We start from the raw sequence: 19,967 nt of genomic DNA, 5'->3' as shown, positions 1-19,967 counted from the left end.
TTTTTGGAGGGAACAACAGCCGTGCTGTTGCTGCTGCGACTGATGAGACAGTACGCCTGGCCTGTGGCGGCATGGCCCACATACGTCTCCGTTCGGTTCGCAGCGCCAAAAGCCGTTGCACACAGCCTGCCGCCTGGCCCAGTGGCGGCAGGGCTGGCCGCCTCACGCCGCGGCGGCAGGTGCCACGTGTCGCCTGGCGCGCCTGCCGCCAGGACCCGCGGGTTTTTTTTTGTCATTTTTACTCGAAGGGGGTCTTTTTTGCCAATTGCGTTCGCCGGGGGGTCCTTTTCAACAAAAAATCGCCAAATCATGTGAACTCTCTTTGTTAATCTAAAGGTTTATCGTTCCCAACGGTACAGATCTATAACTGAGACATAGAGCTTATTATATGCAAGTATATTCAGAAGTGCTTGGTTTTCAAAAATGGAATGTCTTAACTTTATCCAACTGAGCGACTAGACTATAGTGCAGCAGAATGAGCTTTGGATTAACTGGACTATTATTGGAAAAATCTAACTGGGACTAATAAGGGCTTTACTGAATATCCAAAGCAAGTTTCGGATACATGTTTTTTCTCACTTGTTTGATCTGTTGTGAACAAAGGTAGATGTTTCTTCCTCAACCAGTTGAGAGGCCACGCCATCACCATGCCCCGTGTTTTGCAAGGCGATACTATTTGACCAGTTTTATTCAGAATACTTCTTTTCTGGAGATTTTTATTCATAACCCTGGCCGGAAATAAGATGATCCAGGTTGCTAAACATGGTCAGTTATATCCGAGGGGGGATGCCCAGGAGATTCAGGTCGAGAAGGCCAAATGGAGCTTACAATTTGTATGTTTCCCTTGTTGATCCTAGGTCCTGTCTGTGTCGGTTGAATTAGTTTGGAAATTCTAATGAAGCCCTGAGTTGCTTGTGTCTTTTTATAAATTTGTTCGGTTCCTTTTTGATCCACAACACTGACAGTTGCTAGCAGTAGGTGCTACCTAGTTTCTTTTGTTGAACACGGATAACTCTATGCTCCCTTGTCGCTGAGATAGTGGAACCTGTCTTTTTTCTTTTTTGAACACGTGGAACCTGTCTTTTGATCGTATGAATGAGATAGTGGAACCTGGCTTTTGATCGCACTAAAAAAAAAACCCCGAAAGAGTCATAGTCGATGCTCCTATCTCAGAAGCGTATGAAAACCCTCAGAACGAAATGTGGGAACAGTCACTGCACGCTAAGGCAAAAAAAGGTCAGAACCAAACCGGAGCACATCAGGGCCGCTGAATGACGACCGAGCTTACGCAAGGAGTACAAAGCATGGATTTTGCAATAGTACTTTTGTCGCAACCTGAGATTTCGTATTATTAGCACAATAAAATTGTAACATTCTTTTTTCCAACTGATAACACTGTAACACCTCCTATGATGAGCAAAATCTATCTGGAACAGAAACTTAGGACCAATGCAATGGTACGCAGTAACTTATTTTTCATGATTTTGATAGGTACGACAGTCAAGCATTGGACCAATGATGATTGATTTACCTTTTAATGACCAAATATAAACCTCTGAAATGTATCCAGATGATTTTAATAACTTGGTCTGACAAAAATTAAACGTTTGAATCGACAGACAAAAACATATTTTTTCAAGAAAAATACAGATTTCGATTATATAAATCAGCATAATAAATGAAGACTGCAGGTGATACCTCTTAAGAGAACTGTAAAATATTTGTGAAAATAGCAATGGCGAGGAGAAACTATTCAGCTCTTCATTGGATAATCAGTAGCAAAGAATGGTAAGTGCATTAGTACATTCTGTGTACAAAAACCAATTGGAATGCACTTTCAGTTTATGCTTCAGCCTCAGAAGCCATCACCAATAGTCACCACAAGAGCACACACCATTCTTAAAATGATGGAAGCGACTGGAGTCCCGCACAATGATCTCATGGTCAACAATCTTTGAGATGTAGGTGAAAGCACTGTGGCAATCACCACAAACGCGCAGGTTCTTTGTGATCCTTATTGGACATCCAGGGGAAGTTGTGAGGAGGCCATATGCGAGAGCAAGCTTCTCGCTGTGCTCAGCAAGAAGGTTATTTTTCTCCTCATCGTCGACATCATGGAGTGCAAAATTTGTCTCAGGGACATAACCCATAGATTTGATGCGATCAATCAGTCTCTCCAGAAGGGCATAAATCTGAGGGGATAGAGAATGCGATCGATCTCCAACAAAGAAAGACGCAGTTCCTTTCTTACCCTGGACCCAACTACAACCGGGCCTCTTCTTAATCCCGGAGTTCATCAGGTTTCTGATTCTGGCTACATCCTTCCAACGCCTTGCATTAGCATATATGTTGGAGATGAGCGTGTAAGATCCATCATTCTCTGCATTCATCTCGACTAGCTTGTTAAGAGCATATTCAGCAAGTTCTACATTTGAATGTACTCTACAGGCACTAAGCAATGCAACCCAGACTACTGCAGTAGGCTCCATTGGCATGTCCTTGACCATATTCCATGCCCTATCTATCTGCCCGGAGCGGGCCAGCAAGTCAATGACACAAGCATAATGCTCTGCACTGGCAGCCACACCGTAGTCTCTGCTCATGCTGTCAAAGTAATCCAGGCCTCGATCAATCATTCTAGAATGGCTGCAAGCATATAGAACAACCAGGAATGATATATCATCAGGAACAAAGCCTGCCATTTGCATCTTGTCAAATATTTCCAGGGCCTCATTGCCACGACCATGCATCCCATATCCTGCCATCATTGATGTCCATGAAATGTCATTCCTTTGTGACATGCCATCAAATACATACCTAGCTGTATCGACATCACCACACTTTGAGTACATGTCAATAAGACAGTTTGCCACAAAGTATGTAGATGCTTCATATTGATGTTGACGAACCACATAAGCATGGATTTGCTTACCAACACGCAGGGCTGACAGATGTGCACAGGCCATCAGAATGCAGGAAACCGTAAATGCATTTGGAGCAACCGCGTGTGGTTTCAAGACCATCTGTGAGAAAAGCTCGAGGGCATCATTTGAGTCCCCATATTGTGCATAACCACCTATCATCACAGTCCAAGTCACCACATTACGTTCCTTTCGGGGTATAGAATCAAATATAGAACGTGCAGCTCTGAAGATTCTGCACTTTGAGTACATATCTATTAATGCATTGTGCACCATGAGATCCTCATCATCGCCATTACCACTAAAATGGTTATCCAAAGATAGAAGACAATTCTTCAGAGAGTAGGCATGAGTTTCCATACCCTGAGAGTATGCCCCCGAGGAAGCACAAGCAGACAGCACAGAGATGATTGTGACAGAATTTGGCTCTGACCCAGAAAAGAGCATTTGTCGGAAAACATTGAGTGCCTCTTGGCCACATCCTCTCTGAGCATACCCGGCAATTACAGCAGTCCAGGTCACCACATCTGCTGAGATGTTTTCCTTGCGCATATTCTTAAAAATCTCAAAGGCTGCCTCAAAGTTCCCACTTTGGGAGTAGCCAGTCACGATTGCATTCCAAGAAACAACATCTTTGATTTCCATCATATTGAAAACCTTTACCGCATCCTTCATTGAACCACATTTTGCATAAGTATCAACCAGAGCATTGCCTACAAAAACATCTGGAAATGTACCATGCCGAATGGTATTTCCATGAATTTCTCTAGTTCGAGGTAGTGCCTTTAGAGAAGCACATGCAGGAAGAATGTTCACAATGCTAATGATGTCAGACCTATCATTTGTAGCCTTCTCGTGGACAATCATTGCCATTTTCGAGAACATATCCAACGCGGTCCATGGACTATTGTGTTTAACATGGGCTGCAACAATTGAATTCCATGATATGACATCATCAATTCCCCTCTGAGCTATTTCCTCGAACACCTGGCTGGCTTCCTTCAGTGAACCACAGCGGGCATACATCGCCACCAATGCATTGCATACAAAGACGTTTGACTCAAAGCCATTACAGCATATAAGTCCATGGAATGTGATACCACAACGGTACGAGGGTAGCTCTCCACAGGCCTTTAGTATATGCGGCAGAGTGAAATGGTCCGGTCTGGTTCCAGCACGCAGCATCCGGCAAGATACCGCAATTGCATGGTCAAGGTGGCCCTCTTTGATATGTTCTCGGATGAGTAGGTTCCACCAGACAGCTGGAGACGGTACAACATGCTCCAACACTGAGAGAGCCTCATCTGTGGAACCACACGCAAGATAAGCAGCTACAACACCAGTACCCAAAGATCTCGGTGATAAAAACGGTTGAGATGGCAGTGGTGGAAATGACACTTCCAACAATGATGCTGGATAAGAAAGAAGACCCGAAGAAATTAGCTGCTGGTGAACTTGATGGACTGCATTCACAGACCTGCATTCCTTTAACAGGGCGGCGAAATGAACAGGAGAAACATCTCGGCCAAAGCCTGCTGCATTTGCAACTGAGATGAACCACCGTACAGCAATTGGTGTTGTGACTCTTGGCAAGTTGAAAAGCATAATATTGTGCAGACTAATCCCTCAAAGCAGTCATCGCATCACTGTACAACGAAAAAGAACAAAATGAGAAGAAGGTGTCGTACACATAGTCTTTCAATTATACAAATTGATGTAAGGAGCAGAAAAGAAGAGCAGGCAAAGATCAAGAAAATAAATGCACACGCCCTCAAGCCTTGCTGTGGCAGAGCTAGATGTCGCAGGGGCAAAGTTCGGATCAGAACCTGTCTTTGCGTGCATAAAACTAGCTGACAGGCAATCTAGTTGTCCTTTCGCTCAGAAGCTTGTTAATCTAGACTGTCCTGGGTTTAGCATAATAGCATTCATGCTGCACAATGTATCTGAGCTCAGTTTGAAATGAAATTTGGCGAATTGTGCGCCTCCCACTTGTTCCAATAAAAAAAACTACACTAGAAAATAGCATTTCTCTTGTATCGTCTCGCTGTTTCTTTTCTTTTTTCATTGTTGTTCGATATAATCCTGGCCGGTTGATGGCTTTGTTAATTCAAAGCCGGGCTCTTCTTGAGCCTTGTTCTAAAAAAAACTATAGTGGAAAATAGCATCTCTCTTGTCCACATTGCTTACAAAATACTACATGCCTGAGTTGAACAAGCTACTCAACCATGGCACTCTCCAGTCTGCAGTACCTCCCTGCCCTTCTCTCAATACTAATAAAAGCAACTAAGAATGAATGAGAAGAAGAAAATTGCAGTGCAAATCAGAATGGACTGCCATTTAGTGCTTAATTCCAGACACTCAAATTAAGTTCAAGATTGAGACGCATCCATCTCACACATGACACATGGACTGACGGACATCGCAAGTGGGCAGGGAGAGGCAAGGAAACACAATATTACCAGCAGGGAGAGAGGGACTCGCTGAATCACACGCACGCCGCCTCTTCCAGTGCTTGACGATCGCCCGTCTCTGCCTACTAGCCCAGCCCCGCTGCCCACTTGGCCGCCGGCCACGGCTGGGTCGCTGCCGGCTGGAGGAAGAGGAAGGGATTGGTTTTTGCTCCGGTTACTAATAAGTTGTGTTCTCCAGGGAACGGCCTAGCGGCGCCGCGCGAAGCTCTGCTGGCCGCCGGTCGAGGTTGAAGCGCTGGCTGGAGCTGGCGAGCAGGCGGAGTGCGGGTGCGGCGCCGTGCTAGGGCGGCGGCGGAGGGTGAGCACAAAGAAAGAGAAGAAGCAGAACAGAGAGGCGCGCTGGAAGGAGGAGGAGCGAGAGGGCGTGGCCCAAATCTTTTGCGTCGTCGGTCGGGCTTTGGTTGGGCCGGGTTGCAAGGAGCGGGGTCGACGGAAGCAAACTCGTGGTGGGCCGAGCCCAGCTCCGGTTCGGGCTCGGCCTCGCACTCACCTCCGCCCTCGACTTCTCTAAGAAAAAGAAAACCTCCGCCCTCGACGTCTCGCCGTGGTCGCCGGCTCCGCCGATTCGGCCGGTTGCCGCCGTCTCCGACTCTGTCCATCTACTCCTTCTGGTCCTCCCGCACTCTCCAACACTTGATCCACCGTTAGCCCCTACAAATCCAACAAACACTTGCACGTCGCCATCGCGGAGCGAAACGGCGACCCCCAGGAGAGAGCACAACAAACTACAGCAGCACCATACCAAGGTAAGCAGTGAGCTCATGCATCTTGGATTCTTGACAGCTGCAAAGGAGATCAGTGGGATCCTTTTCCTGATCAAACGTACTCACTCCATGTGAGTGATTAACAACGACTCCTGACAGCGTGTGTTCATTAGGTTTGGACCCTAGCTAATGGCTGGGCATTTCAGTGCCGGTCTCTTTCTGCTTTGTCACCCCAGCCCCCAGGGAGCTTCTACCTGCAGCCTGTCACCACCTAGAACTGCATCATTATCATTCTTATAATTTCCTGATTATCCTTTTTCTTTTTTTGAACACCTCTGATTATCCTTTCGTGTCCTTTTCACGGCAAGATCCAGGTTTTGATTCCCCAAGGGTTTAGTTTTGCTAGTTCTAAAAGTCTGTGCTGTTACTCTGTTTAATCAAGGACTAAATAAACATTATAATTCAGTAATCACAACGTGATGACAGCAGTTTCACACCACGCAGAGAGGGGAAACGGAGAAGAGAGAAAACTGTGATGGGAAATGAACAAAAGGTGTTAGGAAACTTGCAGCATCGAGCTGAAACCTTTGATCCACTACTGAAAAATGAAGTGAAACTTTTCAGGAAAAGAAAGTGCCCTTGGAGCTAACTCATGTATTCTGCTAAAGTGCTCAGAATTTTTTAGATGCACATATCCAAGTTTCCAGTTCAAAATGCACCAGTTCTTAACAAGTTCCCAGCAAAAATTACCATATATATATATATCCAATCTGACTAGAGGAGACTGACAGAGTTAGACTGCATACTTTCTTCAGGAAAGAATTTCACTAGTAAAACAAGTTGTGAAGCAGCAAATAATCACAACACTGAGAAGCTATCACCTTCATTGCAGCAAATGCTAGCGTACATGAAGCTGAAATTCACATGGCCAAATGCAGTCCAAAAAACTCAAAATCTATACATTGACAATTCCTACCAAACAGCTAACCAAACAAAAGGGAAAACAAACTAACTCAAACTGACATGCTGAAAAAACAGAAGCGGTAAAAATCGGAAGGCAGGCGTATCTGTGTATGGCCACATAGCAGTACGGCAGAACCCGTTCAATGAAGAACCAGATCTGAGCCAATCTTATTCAAGCCTCCGGTGATCCATAACCCATGATCCGGTCTGCTACTCTGCTGATCCGTAACTATATATAGTCTTTATCTCCACACGCATAATGTACACAAACTAGGTCTTCAAACTCCTTATGTCCAGTCATCTGAATATTCATCTTGTCGAGACTGGAAGCTGGACAGAGCACAAAAAACTCACCTATTGCTACACAGTGAGTGTGTCTCAAAATCTGGCGAGGCACCATGCTCGCTCATACTACCTCTCGACAAGTTTCGCATCCTTTGCCAGAACTTCTTGTTCTTGCCTGTCATCAGAGGGCCGGAGCTGGACTGCATGCGGAAAGAACCTGAATCAGCAGCTGGAGTAAAGACAGGTGTTGAGCCAAACATCTCAGATAATAGCACCCTCTCCGCTTCCATGCCAGTTACATCATGAGCCGCTGTCGTACGAGCCGCCAATTCCTGGCTGAAACTTCCCGAACCAAAACCTTCATCACCCTCGCTGCAGACAAGCTTCAAGGCCTGCACAACTTCGCTCATGCTCGGTCGGTGTGCAACCTCAGGCTGTACACACATGGATGCGATGGCAGCTGCTTTCGCCACGTTGTCCAGTGGCACATTAGGGCCAAGAAGTGGATCAACAGCTTGACGCAAGCCCACCACATTTGTCAGATATGGGCGAGCCCATGCGACTAGGCTTTCTTGGCCTGCAGGCTGAGACATGTCCACAGGCTTCCTACCTGTGAGAAGTTCAAGTAATACGACTCCATAGCTGTATACATCACTCTTGACAAGAAGATGGCCCGTCATGGCGTACTCCGGTGCAACATAACTGAGAAGAAAGACAGAATATCATACCATGTTTAAAACTATACCAAGACGTCGAGGAGGAGATAGTCCTTACCCGAATGTTCCCATTACACGGGTGGAGATGTGCTGGTTCCCCTCCCCCCTCGCAGTCCTGGCCAGTCCAAAGTCTGAAACTTTTGGTGTGAAATCATGCTCTAGCAGTATGTTGCTTGACTTGAAATCACGATGAATCACACAAGGGCTTGAGTCTTCATGTAGATATGCTAGTGCCCGCCCTGCCCCCAGGGCTATCTTCATACGTGCATTCCAATCAAGTGGAGCTATCTCGCGATCGGCTCCTACAATAAGCCAACACATTAAGTAATTAGTTTCAACCAACTGCTGACACTTCTATATGCTGGCGGAGTTAAATCTACAATAACATACTTACCATGCAAATGGGACTCAACGCTGCCATTTGGAATAAGTTCATATACCAGACACTGCGCGTTCTCCTCTACGCATATGCCCAACAACTTGACCAAATTTCGGTGATGCAATCGTCCCAGCATCTCAACCTCTGCCAAGAACTCTCGTTCACCTTGGCCATCAAATCTTTTCAGAACCTTTACCGCAACTGTGGTTCCATCTTCAAGTGTCCCTTGGTACACACAACCGAAGCCACCTTCCCCAAGTATCGACGAATCATCAAAGCCATTCGTAGCCTTTTCTATCTCAGCAAATTTGAATGTCTTTGCCTGCCCTGTGTATGCTGCCATACTTGACCCCAGTGAACTTGATGGACCTGATTGAGTACTACGGCGACCAGCTAAAAGTGTGTTACATGTCCCTGCAATCATGATGTGTTTCAGGATGGAAACTTGTTGCTGGTAAAAATGGACAGATATTACTTTAACAACAAAATGATACATGACATTCAGAAGTGAATGCCTCATCTGAAATGTTACCATAAACACTGTGGGTTAGCATTTGAAATGTGGACTATCTTTTTACTAAAAGTTGGCTGTGTGCATCACAATGATGCAGAGGCTGGGGTTATCCCTTTTTGATCTTTTGAGAAAATTAATAAAATTGATTTTTCCATTCTGACTTATTATTATCTGAAAAATATGCTTGGCATATACAGATTTAATATGTCACTCGCCTGAGTAATTGTTATTTCTGGGTCAACCGAGTTGCACATCATCAAATCTACGGTAGCACAAAAACGTTTGTGCAACTTTGTGTGTAGAAATGTTTAACTGACCAGCTGCACATGTCTAAACCTAATTTCTAACATTTGCAGCTACTGAATTAACCGTTAGATTAAGAATCAACTTTCAAAATCATCCATTTAGAAGTAACACTTTCTCTGTGAGCTGAGAGACAGATGCCCGTTATAATTTTAGCAATGGTCCCATAAGTAAATCCTTGAGAATAGCGCACGAATTTAGAGGCAGTGGCTAATTTAATCCTCGCAACATTAGTAATTTCCAATTCAATAAGGTAGACATTACATGAAGGATGGTGGGGACGCCGGGGATAATGAAGCTTCCATTTTCTATAAAGACAGACCCAGTGCTAGAAGCTCCCACATCAGGTGGGGTCTGTGGAAGGATTATACGAGGATAACATCATGGCTTCACATGTCTATTTTATCGGTAGGAATTAGTGTATACGACCAGGACAAAATATTGAAAATATGATTATGGGGTGCAGTTTTTCTATATGGGATGTTCGAAAGCATATATGCTGCATCGGAGGCCAAGGCTGTATCTCATGTGGCACAATAAAATATGCCAACTATACGGTATTCCCTCCCAAAGGGCATTGTTGGAAATATTTGCCTATAGGACACATTGAATTCAATAGCCAGTTGGAACTGGAAACACTTGGCTGAAAATGTGCAGCTATTGTTCTGCTGTCAATCGAACAGCTAAGCCAAGTAACATCATAATATAATATGATTATAGATATTAGAAGGACATGTACACATACCGGAAGACCTGGAAATTTTGGGAATTGCACTATGTGGATATCCTTGAGCTATGTCATCTGAATCCCTGAATTTGAGTATCAGCAACCATGCAGCCACAATGCAAATAATCAATGCTATAACAGTGGATAGAGCAGCAATTGCAATTACGCTCCCATTCACTTTTCTTTTGGGTTTTCCTACATCAACCCCCAGGGGCTTCATTGCCCTTGCATTTCTGCTGTTGCCGAATGCACCAGCTGGTGCTGAAGGTGGAGAAGGAGGAAGCCCTGAACAAAATACAAATCTTTGGTGAAACTCTTAGTGCAGAAGTTCAAAATGCTTAACAATGAGATATGATGAGCATGACGTACTGAATCCACTGATGTTTATGAGATCAATCAAATGACTACAGTATACTGAAAATAGCTGGTAGCATTGACCAACTACAAATAACCAAATAAGAGAGTCCAAGGACACATGCAAAGAATGCATACCTGGATAGACAACATAGAGAATCTCATAGTCCCCGAAAACTGACGGTTTGAGAGAAATCTTTTTGCTCCACAAGGTTTGAAATGTCGACAAGGCAGTAGCTTTATCAAAATTCACATGCATTGGTACCAGATGCACAAGAACTACTGTCTTGTCAGGTTGATCGCCAGCCACATTTGCACCCATAACACGAACCTGCCGCCGTGCCATGTGTACCCCAGATCCCACTTCGTCGGCAAAATCCGAAACTAACGGAAAGAATGAATAAAGGTCCACACTTAAACGGATTCCAACTTTAATTGGTAGAACACAAGCACATGGAGCTCCCGCGGGTGGATCCGTTAGAGGCTCTGGGCACACTAACGATTTGCAATCTGCATATTAACGCTTCACTAGGTAAGAATCATCAGTATTACCCAATATGCACAGATCCAGTATATAAAGTTTGAAAGGACAAAGGTATGAGAATACAAATGTACCTAAATTAGGTGGTGGTGGGGGCAATGTCCAAATAGGATGAGTTGATGGTGCTTTGGGTTCTGTTTCAGGAGGAATTGGTGGAAGAGTAGGAGAAACACGAGGTCCTGAAAATAACTGAAGCTTCAAAGATCTGTACTGAAATCAGGAGACAAATACTAAACAATGCAAAGCAAGAAGGCTTGAAGGTACTTTTGCTGCCATCAGAGGGGCCCTTTGGTGACACTGGTGGAGGAGATGGAGGATGCACATGGAGGTTTGGATGGCCTGGACAGGAAAAACAATGAAAGTCTCAGTACTATGAAATGAAACCAATGTTTTATAGAAGGAAGAACTACCATTACCTTGAATCATCGGTGGTGGTGCATGATGATTTTGCCTTTTAGCCCCAACCTGCTGTGGAGGTTGAGCTCGCGAGACCTCAGGACCTATAACACTGAACTTTTGAGAATCTTAACACTCACAATAGATAATCGCTAGGTTTTTCAAAAGGCATTATGCCGAACCTTGAGCATGGGGTGGTGGGTAAGATGGGGGAAATGATGGACGTTCTCCTTTCGTTGGTGTCGGAGGATGAGATCTGCTAGTGGGTGCTGGTTTAGGAGCTACCCCTAACGATGGGGGTTGAGCATGTGGAACCGTTGATGCATTCCTCGGGAGTGTAGGCATATTTGTGTTGTGGGGCAGAGGACTAGCTGCAGGCACAAACCCTGAAATCAGGAATTTCAGTAGTCAAGATACATTGTCTTTCACAAACAAGCTGCCAATTTTTTTTATTTTTTTTTGAGATTACCTCTAGTTGGTGATTTGTGAACCAGTGCAGTATTAGGTTCCTTTGGTGGAGGTGCAGGTCGAATGTCATGGTTCTTACCACTTGCAGGAGGGGAAGTATTTGCTGGGGGTACCGTGTTTCCTACAATAAACATGAAGTTCAATATCTAAGAACAATGACATGTAAGAACATTGTCAAACAAATAGCAACATAATTTTTTTTGATACTCACCATTGTTATGCTCGGCATTTGGAGCTTGCGCTTGTTGTTGAGGTGCATGTGCAATAATAGGTGGCGCAATTGGAGGTTTCACATGTTCCAGAGGAACTACTAAGAAGAATGGTAAATGGTAAAACATATGCAGCTTGTCAAATTTGATCTATCCCATGTAAGTAATTTACCTGAAGTGGAAGGAGGAACTGCCCGGAAAATGCCTTCAGGTGGCGGATACGGAGGGACATCATTACCTAGAGAGGGAGAATGCAGGAGTGAATAAGGAGGGAAGGAACATATTTGCACAATTTTATTAACTTTTTGGTACATCAAGAATCCGGGAACCTAAGCTTATGAATCGTTACTAGCAGAATATATACCTGATCCAATTGGCCTAACCGGTTGATTGTTCACAGAAGGCGGAGGCGCTAGTGGCACATTAGGCTTCACAGCCACAGATGGAGTAGGAGCCTGAACTGTAGATAGTGAAGGAGGAGGCACTAGTGGCACATTAGGCTTCAAAGCCACAGATGGAGCAGGAGCCTGAACTGAAGGTATTGAAGGAGGAGGTGCCAGTGGCACATTAGGCTTCACAGCCACAGATGGAGTCGGAGCCTGAACTGAAGGTAGTGAAGCAGGAGGTGCTAGTGGCAGATTAGGCTTCACAGCCACAGATGGAGTAGGAGCCTGAACTGAAGGTAGCAATGCAGGTGACCCAGGAAGTATTGGTGCGGGGTTTCCAGCTGCAGCTTGCGGCGGAGGAGCTGCTGCCGGGGGCACCCCCTCAGTGACAGCAGGAGGAGGAGCAGGCTCAACTGGAGGAGACACAGACACAACCGGAGGAGGCGCAGACTCAGCTGGAGGAGACGCAGACACGACCGGAGGTGGCGCAGACTCAACTGGAGGAGACGCAGACACGACCGGAGGCGGCGCAGACTCAACCGGAGGAGGTGCATTATAACCTACACAAGATTCAGTTAGTGATGCACACATCAGGATTGGAAATGCCATGTCTGACTGAATGTGAGCTACCTTTAGGGGGGGCTACCGGAGCCGGTGCAGCCTGTGGTTCAGCCGGAACTGCAGGGCTCACAGCTCCCTTCTGGAGGGGAGGGTTTGCTGATGAAGAAGGGGGTGCTGCAACAGATCAATGTAAGGGCCTGCACATCAATGTCGCTGATGATCTTTGAAAATTCAGAGCTACCTGCTGGAAGAGTTACTGGACCTAGGGCGGAGGAAGGTCCAGGAGGACTAGAAGCCTGTCCTTGATCGACAGGCGAATTACCAACCGCAGGAGCAGGCGCCAGATCAGTACCTAGAGTGGAGTGAAGAACACAGGTTCAGGGAACAGGTAAAGTATGCAGTGTACATTACCTACTAACTGTGCAATGACTAAGCTCTGAGTTTTAGTATCAGACAATCTACAGGTTGCTATCTGAGGCAAATCTCCAGTGTCTTTTCACCACAAAAGTTGCAAAGCAAGAGCAATTATTGCAATTTGCAAGTATGCAACATGAAAAAAAATGCCCAGCATCTGCATCATCCGACGCATGCGGCCAAAAATTATTAATTGTTCTTGCGATATCACGGCCAAAAACACAGGTAGATGAAGCAGCAAGCACATGCGACGCAATTAAAGTGGCTCGCAGTTGCAGTGACAGCCAAAGACAGGGGAACGGGAAATGCCAAGACGCCGACATTGCGCCGTCCCTCTTGATGAGAATTCAGAAGCAAGGAGCACATGCGTTTAGTGGTATCAAGCTTCAGAAAACTCTCCTGTGGGTTGCTCAAATCCTGAATAAAAAACTGTGAAGCGCGGTTTCCTGGCAACAGATCAGCTGGCCAGCCTGCGCATTTGGAAGAAAATTTGTTGAGCCCACAGGTTTCCGCATCAAATTGTTCAACCGAGGCAAAAAAAAAAAAGGGAAATGTCATGGAGAAACAGCCAAGAATTCGCATTGTCCGGCAGCTGCACATCAGCTGATCCCCAATTTCCCACCCCAATCAAACCGCGCCATGGAACCTGGGGAGAAGAGGAGGAGAGAGCTGAAAGCTGCGCAATGCTAAAACATTTCTCACCTGTGGATCCAAGAAGAGAAGCCAGAAGCAGCACCAGCGCGCAGGCAAGACGCCGCATCTCGCCGTCGCTCGTAGCAAGAGCAGCGGCAGCAGCAGCAGCAGCAGCAGCAGGAGGGGATCAGAGGCGAGTGGGTTCAGGCGCAGCGCCGCACCCGCAAGAAGCCCCTAGAGCGGCTGAAAAGAAGGGAGCCTGACCGCCATTTGGGTAGCAAGCCATGAGCAATCGCGGGCCCATGTGGGGAGGGAGGGACAGGGAAGGAGTAGCGAAGAGCAGCGCGAGGGAGGGAGAGGAGGAAGAGGGGAAGGTGGCCGAGGCACCAAACACCACTAGTACTCGTACAGTATAGCACCAGTACTTGAAGGCCGCAAGGGGAAGAAACTGTGTAGTGGTACTAGAAGTGGTAGCAGCTACTACAAGTAAATTCACACGCCCTAAAAAGAGAACCCTAGCAGAGTAAATAATTTTAAAAATAAAGGAGAAAGCAGTGGCGATCCTGGTAGCCCGGCTCAAGGAACCAACGACAGACGGCCATGGCCGGGTGACGTGAGAAAACATTCGTTACTTCCTGCCCGTGCCCTCGCCCACGCACCACCACCACCACCACCTTGCTGCACGAGGCCGAAAGAATCTCGTGATCTTGGCCTGGTTTAGTTTAACCATGGACGCTAGTACCACGAACTAGTTGTGGTACCGCCGCGAGACGCAAATGCAAATGTAGATCTTTGGGAGTGCGCTGCAATTAATCCAGCTAGCCCGTAGTCCGTCCGTCCGTCCCTCTCACTGTGGGGCTTTGGTTATCCTTTGTCCTCCCGCCAGCCTGGTCCGGGAAAATTACCGGCTCCGACCACCCCAGCTTGTCGCTTTACCACTGTGCGTACGTACGCAGTGCAACGCAGTGGCCGTGGCTTTGCGTTTGGATGGGAGCAGCACGAGCCCCTGAAATTGAGCGCCAGGTTCTCTTGCCCGTGCGCGCGCGCGGGCGGTGCCACGGACACGGACGCGGGCACTGTGCCGGTGGATCACGGGGCCATGTCGGCCGAGCGCGGCCGCTGGCTGCGTGCCTCCGTGAACGAGCGGAGCGGGGCATCGGATGCTGCGCGCCCTGGGCAGAAAACACACGGTCTGGGTGCTGCCTCCCTTGCGGGACCTTTGGATGCACATGCACATGAAGGTGTGGAGGCTATGTTTGATCGGGTAATCCTAATCCTGACACGGAGATTTGTCGCTGTTTGCTCTGCCGCGACGTCGGTACGCTAGCCGGCCCGTTCGTTTTCGGGAATCGAGGCGTTGTGGAGTCGCCGTCGCCGACGGAGACCGCCAAACCGGCGGCGATCTCGCGTGTCAGCCTCGATAGCTGACGATCTGCTGTACGTTTCTTCTTCTTTCCTTTTCTTTTTTATTTACTGGATACCGAAAAAGGCTTTCGCCCTGTTTTATATATAAAGCAAATCGCCACAGAGCATACAAACAGAAGTAAGTGCACACCCACCCACCCAAGTTTCACGGCAAAGTACACAGGTTCTGCTGAGGGCACAGCTCAACAAGCCCATAAAATAAAAAAGAAAACAACACACTCCGGTCGCAGGGAGCCTAGTCTGGATCCGGCGGAGGAGGAGGAGGCGGCGGCGACAGGCGGACGGCCATCGAAGGGAGGTCGGCGATGAAGGTTGAGATGGCGTCACGGTCCGGGGGGCGGCTAAGCGGCCGCCAAAGCTGCAAGAAACCCGAGAGTTTGAAGAGCGCGTCAGTAGCCCGTCGAAGGGGAGTACGCTGAATCACAAGCTTATTGCGAACGGTCCAGAGGGTCTAGGCGAGAACCCCAACCTCAAGCCACCTAATGTGGCGAGAGGTCACGGGGGACAGCTGGAGTTCAGCAAATAAGTTCGGGAAATTGGTGTGGCACCAACTTCCACCGACCACCTCGCGAAAGCAGCTCCAGAGGAACTGGGCGGAGACGCATGAGAAGAAGATGTGGTTCGAGTCTTCAGGAACATCATAGAGCGGGCAGAGACCAGTACCCGGGCCATTGCGCTTGCAGACCTCCACCCCAGACGGGACCCGACCGCGAATCCACTGCCACATGAAGATGCGAATCTTCAGGGGAACGCGGATGGACCAAACCATCGACAAGGGGAGGGGGCGGAGGATGGGGCAATGGCCAGGTAGAGCGACTTGGTGGAGAACTGGCCCGACGGCTCCAGGCGCCAGCGCACCAGGTCAGGACCACCATCCACCAACGGCTCATGAAGAGCAACGCAATCAAGCAACTCATGCCAGGCGGCGGATTCCGCGGGCCCAAAAGGCCGTCGGAAAGCAAGGCGCCCTAAGTCAAGAAGGGCCCTATCAACAGAAATCAAGGGGTCGACGGAGATAGAGAAGAGGGCAGGGAAGCGGGCCGCAAAGGGAGAGTCCCCGGCCCAGCGATCAAACCAGAAGAGCGTCGAGAGACCGGACCCCACTGAGATGGAGGTTCCAATGCGGAGGACCGGGAGAAGCTGGACAATGGACTGCCAGAACTAAGAGCCGCCTGATTTCTGCAGAAGGCTAGGGGTTGTCCATGCAGGTATTTAATCCGGATAATGTCGAGCCAGAGGCCACCTTGACCTTGCGCGATGCGCCAAAGCCAATGGGAGAGCAGGGCAATATTTATCCTTTTAGAGCACATGATGCCCAAGCCACCTTGCTCCCTGGGCTTGCAAATGTCGGGCCAGCTGACCATATGGTACTTCTGATTGTCATGATCGCCAGCCCAGTAGAAGCGGGACTGGATCTTGACGATCTCCTTGTGGAGAGATTCGTGGAGGTTGTAGAAACTCATAAGAAACAAGAGGAGGCTGGAGAGGGATGAGTTGATGAGAATAGTCCGGGCGGCCTTGGACAGCCACCTCCCCTGCCAGGGCTCGCAACGCGATTGGAGCTTAGCCACGGAGGGGCGTAAGTCCGCGACGGAGAGCCGCGAATCGCTAATGGGCGTCCCCAGGTAGGAGGCGGGGAAGGAGCCCAGGCGGCAATTAAGTCTGTTGGCGATGGCCATAGACTTAGAGGGGGAGTATCCCATCACCATAACATCACTCTTGTCGAAGTTGATCTTGATGCCCGACATCTGTTGGAAGCAGAGAAGGAGGAACTTGAGGTTGGCGATGTCCACCTTCGAGCCTTCGACCATGATGATCGTGTCGTCAGCATACTGTAGGATGGAGATCCCAGAGCCCCCGGAAAGGTGGGGGGTAATCCCACGAATATGGCCAGCGGCTTTTGCCTTATCAAGGATGGAGGCAAGAGCGTCAACTACCATATTGAACAGGAAAGGGGAGAAGGGGTCGCCTTGACGAACCCCACAAAGGGTGGGGAAGAAAGGGCCAATCTCGCCGTTGATGTTGACCGCCGTGCGACCGCAAGAGACCATTTGCATGACTCTAGTGATCCACCGGTCATCGAAGCCCTTCCGAAGAAGGACTTCCCTGAGAAAGGTCCAACTAACTGTATCGTATGCCTTGTGGAAATCAATCTTCAGAAAAACCACCTTAAGGCGTTTGACACGGACCTCATGAAGGACTTCATGAAGGACAAGGACTCCATCTAGGATGTATCGGCCCTTAATGAAGGCCGACTGGTTAGGATGGGTCACCCGGTCCGCCAGCAGGGTCACCCTATTGGCGTACCCTTTGGCCAAGATCCGGAAGATCACATTAATCACCGTGATCGGGCGGAACTGACGGATGTCGGACGCCCCAGGGACCTTGGGGATGAGAGATATGATCCCGTAGTTGAGGCGACCCAGGTCAATGGAGCCAACATAGAATTCATCGAAGATGGCCATGACCTCAGGTTTAATCACGTTCCAGAAGGTCTGGAAAAATTTGACCGGGAGGCCATCCGGACCCGGCGCCGAGGAAGAATTCATGCCCTTGATGGCCTCCCAAACCTCCTGCTCAGAGAAGGGGGCCGTCAGGGCCTCGTTCTCCGAGGCGGACACCAGCTGGGAACCAGCCCAACAATCGGGGGCGAGAGAGATGTCGCTCCTAGGAGCGGTAGAGAATAGGGACCTATAGAAGCCGTCGACATGGGCCCGGATGTTGCGAGGGTCCTGAAGGAGAGTCTCCCCATCCCAGAGAAGGGGGATCGTGTTGCGTCTACGACGGCTGTTGGCGATAGCCTGGAAGTATGCCGTATTCGCGTCTCCCTTCAGGACCCATTTCCGCGCGCCCCGTAGGCGCCAATAGGCTTCCTCATCGGAGTAGATCACGGAGAGCTGGTCTTCGAGGTCATATCGGGATAGCCACTCGTCCGGAGAGAGACCCACTGCATCAGCCCGAAGGTCGAGAGCCTGAATCGCGGACAACAGCGCCTTCTTACGCTCCCTGGCATTGCAGCCCAAATTAGCCCCCCAACCCTTTATAAACTGCCTGCCACGTTTCGCACAGAAGTGCCACGCGTCAATGGCTGAAGGGGTTCGAGGGTGGGGGTGGGCCCGAGCCTCGATCCACCGAGCACAGACGGCGTCGGTAAATCCAGTCTGGGAGAGCCAGAAAGTCTCAAAGCGGAAATGAGGGGTGATCGGCGGACGCTCGTCCACGGAGGAGAGAAGCAGGGGGACATGGTCCGAGCCAATCCGGGTGATGGCGCGGAGGGAGGCTAGGGAACAGCGGAGGTCCCAATCCGGGGACACTAAGACCCTGTCCAAGACAGACTGGGTCGGGGAGGCTTGCCGATTGGTCCAGGTGAACCGGGCACCAATCCTATCAATCTCCCGGAGGGCGAGGTCAGCAATGAAGTCATTAAACATTTGCATCCGCACAAAGCAAACATTGTCATTGCTCTTGTCTTCCGCCACGCGCAGAAGGTTAAAATCGCCGCCCACAACCACGGGAAGGGAGGCCGCCGAGATCTTCCGGTGGAGCTCCTCAAGGAAAGCGGCCGACCTGCTATGGTCGGCAGGCCCATAGACTATGATAATCTCCCACTTGAAGTTGAGAGATCTCTCAAATAGCTCCATGCTGACGAAGAATTCTCCCCGATCCATGCTGCCCACCTCGAAGGTGGCATCCTTTACACCTAAAAGGATGCCACCCGAGTGACCTGTGCTCCCACTAGAAGGGAGCCAATGCCAAGCAAAGAGGTGGGAGCTCATACGGTCAAGCTCAGGAAGCGAGAAATCGCATCGCATGGTTTCTTGAACGGCTACTATGTCGATGTGCTCATCTCGCATGTGCTCCACAAGTTGGCGACAACGACCATCATGGCCGAAGCCGCGGATGTTCTAGAATAGAGCTTGCATTAAGGAGCCATTGGGGGCCTGCTTGACCCCAGAACACGAGATGCGCTTTGCGCACGAAGAGCCGCCGTGCGAGAGCGAGTACGACCACGGATCTCCTCCCCGACCGCAGGGGGGAGGCTCCGTCAGCCGCGGCACGAACGGAGAGGGGGCCGCCCCACCCGTGGGGGGGGGGGGGTAAGAGGAGAGCCGCACGGGCCTCCGCGAGTTTCCCATCAAGAATCTCACGAGCTCTGATAGCCGCGATCTGGGCTAAAGGGGGGCCAGCTTCCCCTCTAAAAATGATCGCGGAGTTGGAGGCCACTTTGGCGAGGTTGCCCAGAGGAATAGACTCAAGCACAGAGAAGGAACAAGACGAAGCAGAGGGGGGAACAGAGGGCGTACCTGGCTCCAGGTTACAAGCTGCAGCGCGGAGCTCCGCCCGCTCGGGGATGGGCAGAGCCGGGCTGCCCTCAGGGTGAGCAGCATCCAGCCTCACACTCCGGCGGGAAGCAATCACCGGGGAGGAGGTCGACCGTCCGCGACGGGAGTAGGCGGCAGAGCGGGAGGGAGGGGGCTGGGCCGCCACGGGAGTGAGAACCCGAGCCACACCCTCCCCAGGCAGAGCCGACGCGGAGGAGGCCAACTGAGCAGGTCCAGAGCAGCCGAGGAGAGGAGGCGCTGGGGGCGGCGATGCA

At 49.3% G+C, this 19,967-nt stretch overlaps 2 protein-coding genes across 4 annotated transcripts; both read right to left on the bottom strand.

Annotated features, from left to right (window-relative positions):
• Window positions 1-1,736: 1,736 nt before the first annotated feature.
• Window positions 1,737-5,738, bottom strand: LOC119275047 (pentatricopeptide repeat-containing protein At5g16860-like). The gene is made up of 2 exons (XM_037555824.1): window positions 5,381-5,738; window positions 1,737-4,567 (listed from the first exon to the last, which is right to left on the bottom strand). The coding sequence occupies exon 2, from the start codon at window positions 4,524-4,526 to the stop codon at window positions 1,866-1,868; it is 2,661 nt and encodes an 886-aa protein (XP_037411721.1). The 5' UTR covers window positions 4,527-4,567; window positions 5,381-5,738; the 3' UTR covers window positions 1,737-1,865.
• Window positions 5,739-6,941: 1,203 nt separating this feature from the next.
• LOC119275046 (proline-rich receptor-like protein kinase PERK8) lies at window positions 6,942-14,393 on the bottom strand. Of its 3 annotated transcripts, none has more exons than XM_037555822.1 (16): window positions 14,015-14,393; window positions 13,140-13,250; window positions 12,968-13,072; window positions 12,316-12,897; window positions 12,124-12,189; window positions 11,954-12,052; window positions 11,744-11,863; window positions 11,457-11,645; window positions 11,295-11,378; window positions 11,143-11,217; window positions 10,953-11,057; window positions 10,476-10,847; window positions 10,002-10,268; window positions 8,455-8,853; window positions 8,119-8,362; window positions 6,942-8,046 (listed from the first exon to the last, which is right to left on the bottom strand). In XM_037555822.1, exons 1-16 carry the CDS (start codon window positions 14,070-14,072, stop codon window positions 7,410-7,412), a joined length of 3,513 nt encoding a protein of 1,170 aa, XP_037411719.1. In that variant the 5' UTR covers window positions 14,073-14,393; the 3' UTR covers window positions 6,942-7,409. The 3 variants fall into 3 exon arrangements, with proteins under 3 accessions (XP_037411719.1, XP_037411717.1, XP_037411718.1); XM_037555820.1 differs by having other exon boundaries at window positions 11,457-11,660; window positions 14,015-14,392; XM_037555821.1 differs by having other exon boundaries at window positions 11,457-11,660; window positions 11,954-12,049; window positions 14,015-14,391.
• Between the last annotated feature and the right edge of the window lie 5,574 nt (window positions 14,394-19,967).

The sequence above is a fragment of the Triticum dicoccoides genome, chromosome 3B (genome assembly GCF_002162155.2).
Source record: "Triticum dicoccoides isolate Atlit2015 ecotype Zavitan chromosome 3B, WEW_v2.0, whole genome shotgun sequence".
NCBI classification, from domain to species: Eukaryota; Viridiplantae; Streptophyta; class Magnoliopsida; order Poales; family Poaceae; genus Triticum; species Triticum dicoccoides.
Note: the sequence above shows the minus strand (reverse complement) of the source record. Positions and strands in the feature narration are given on the sequence as shown.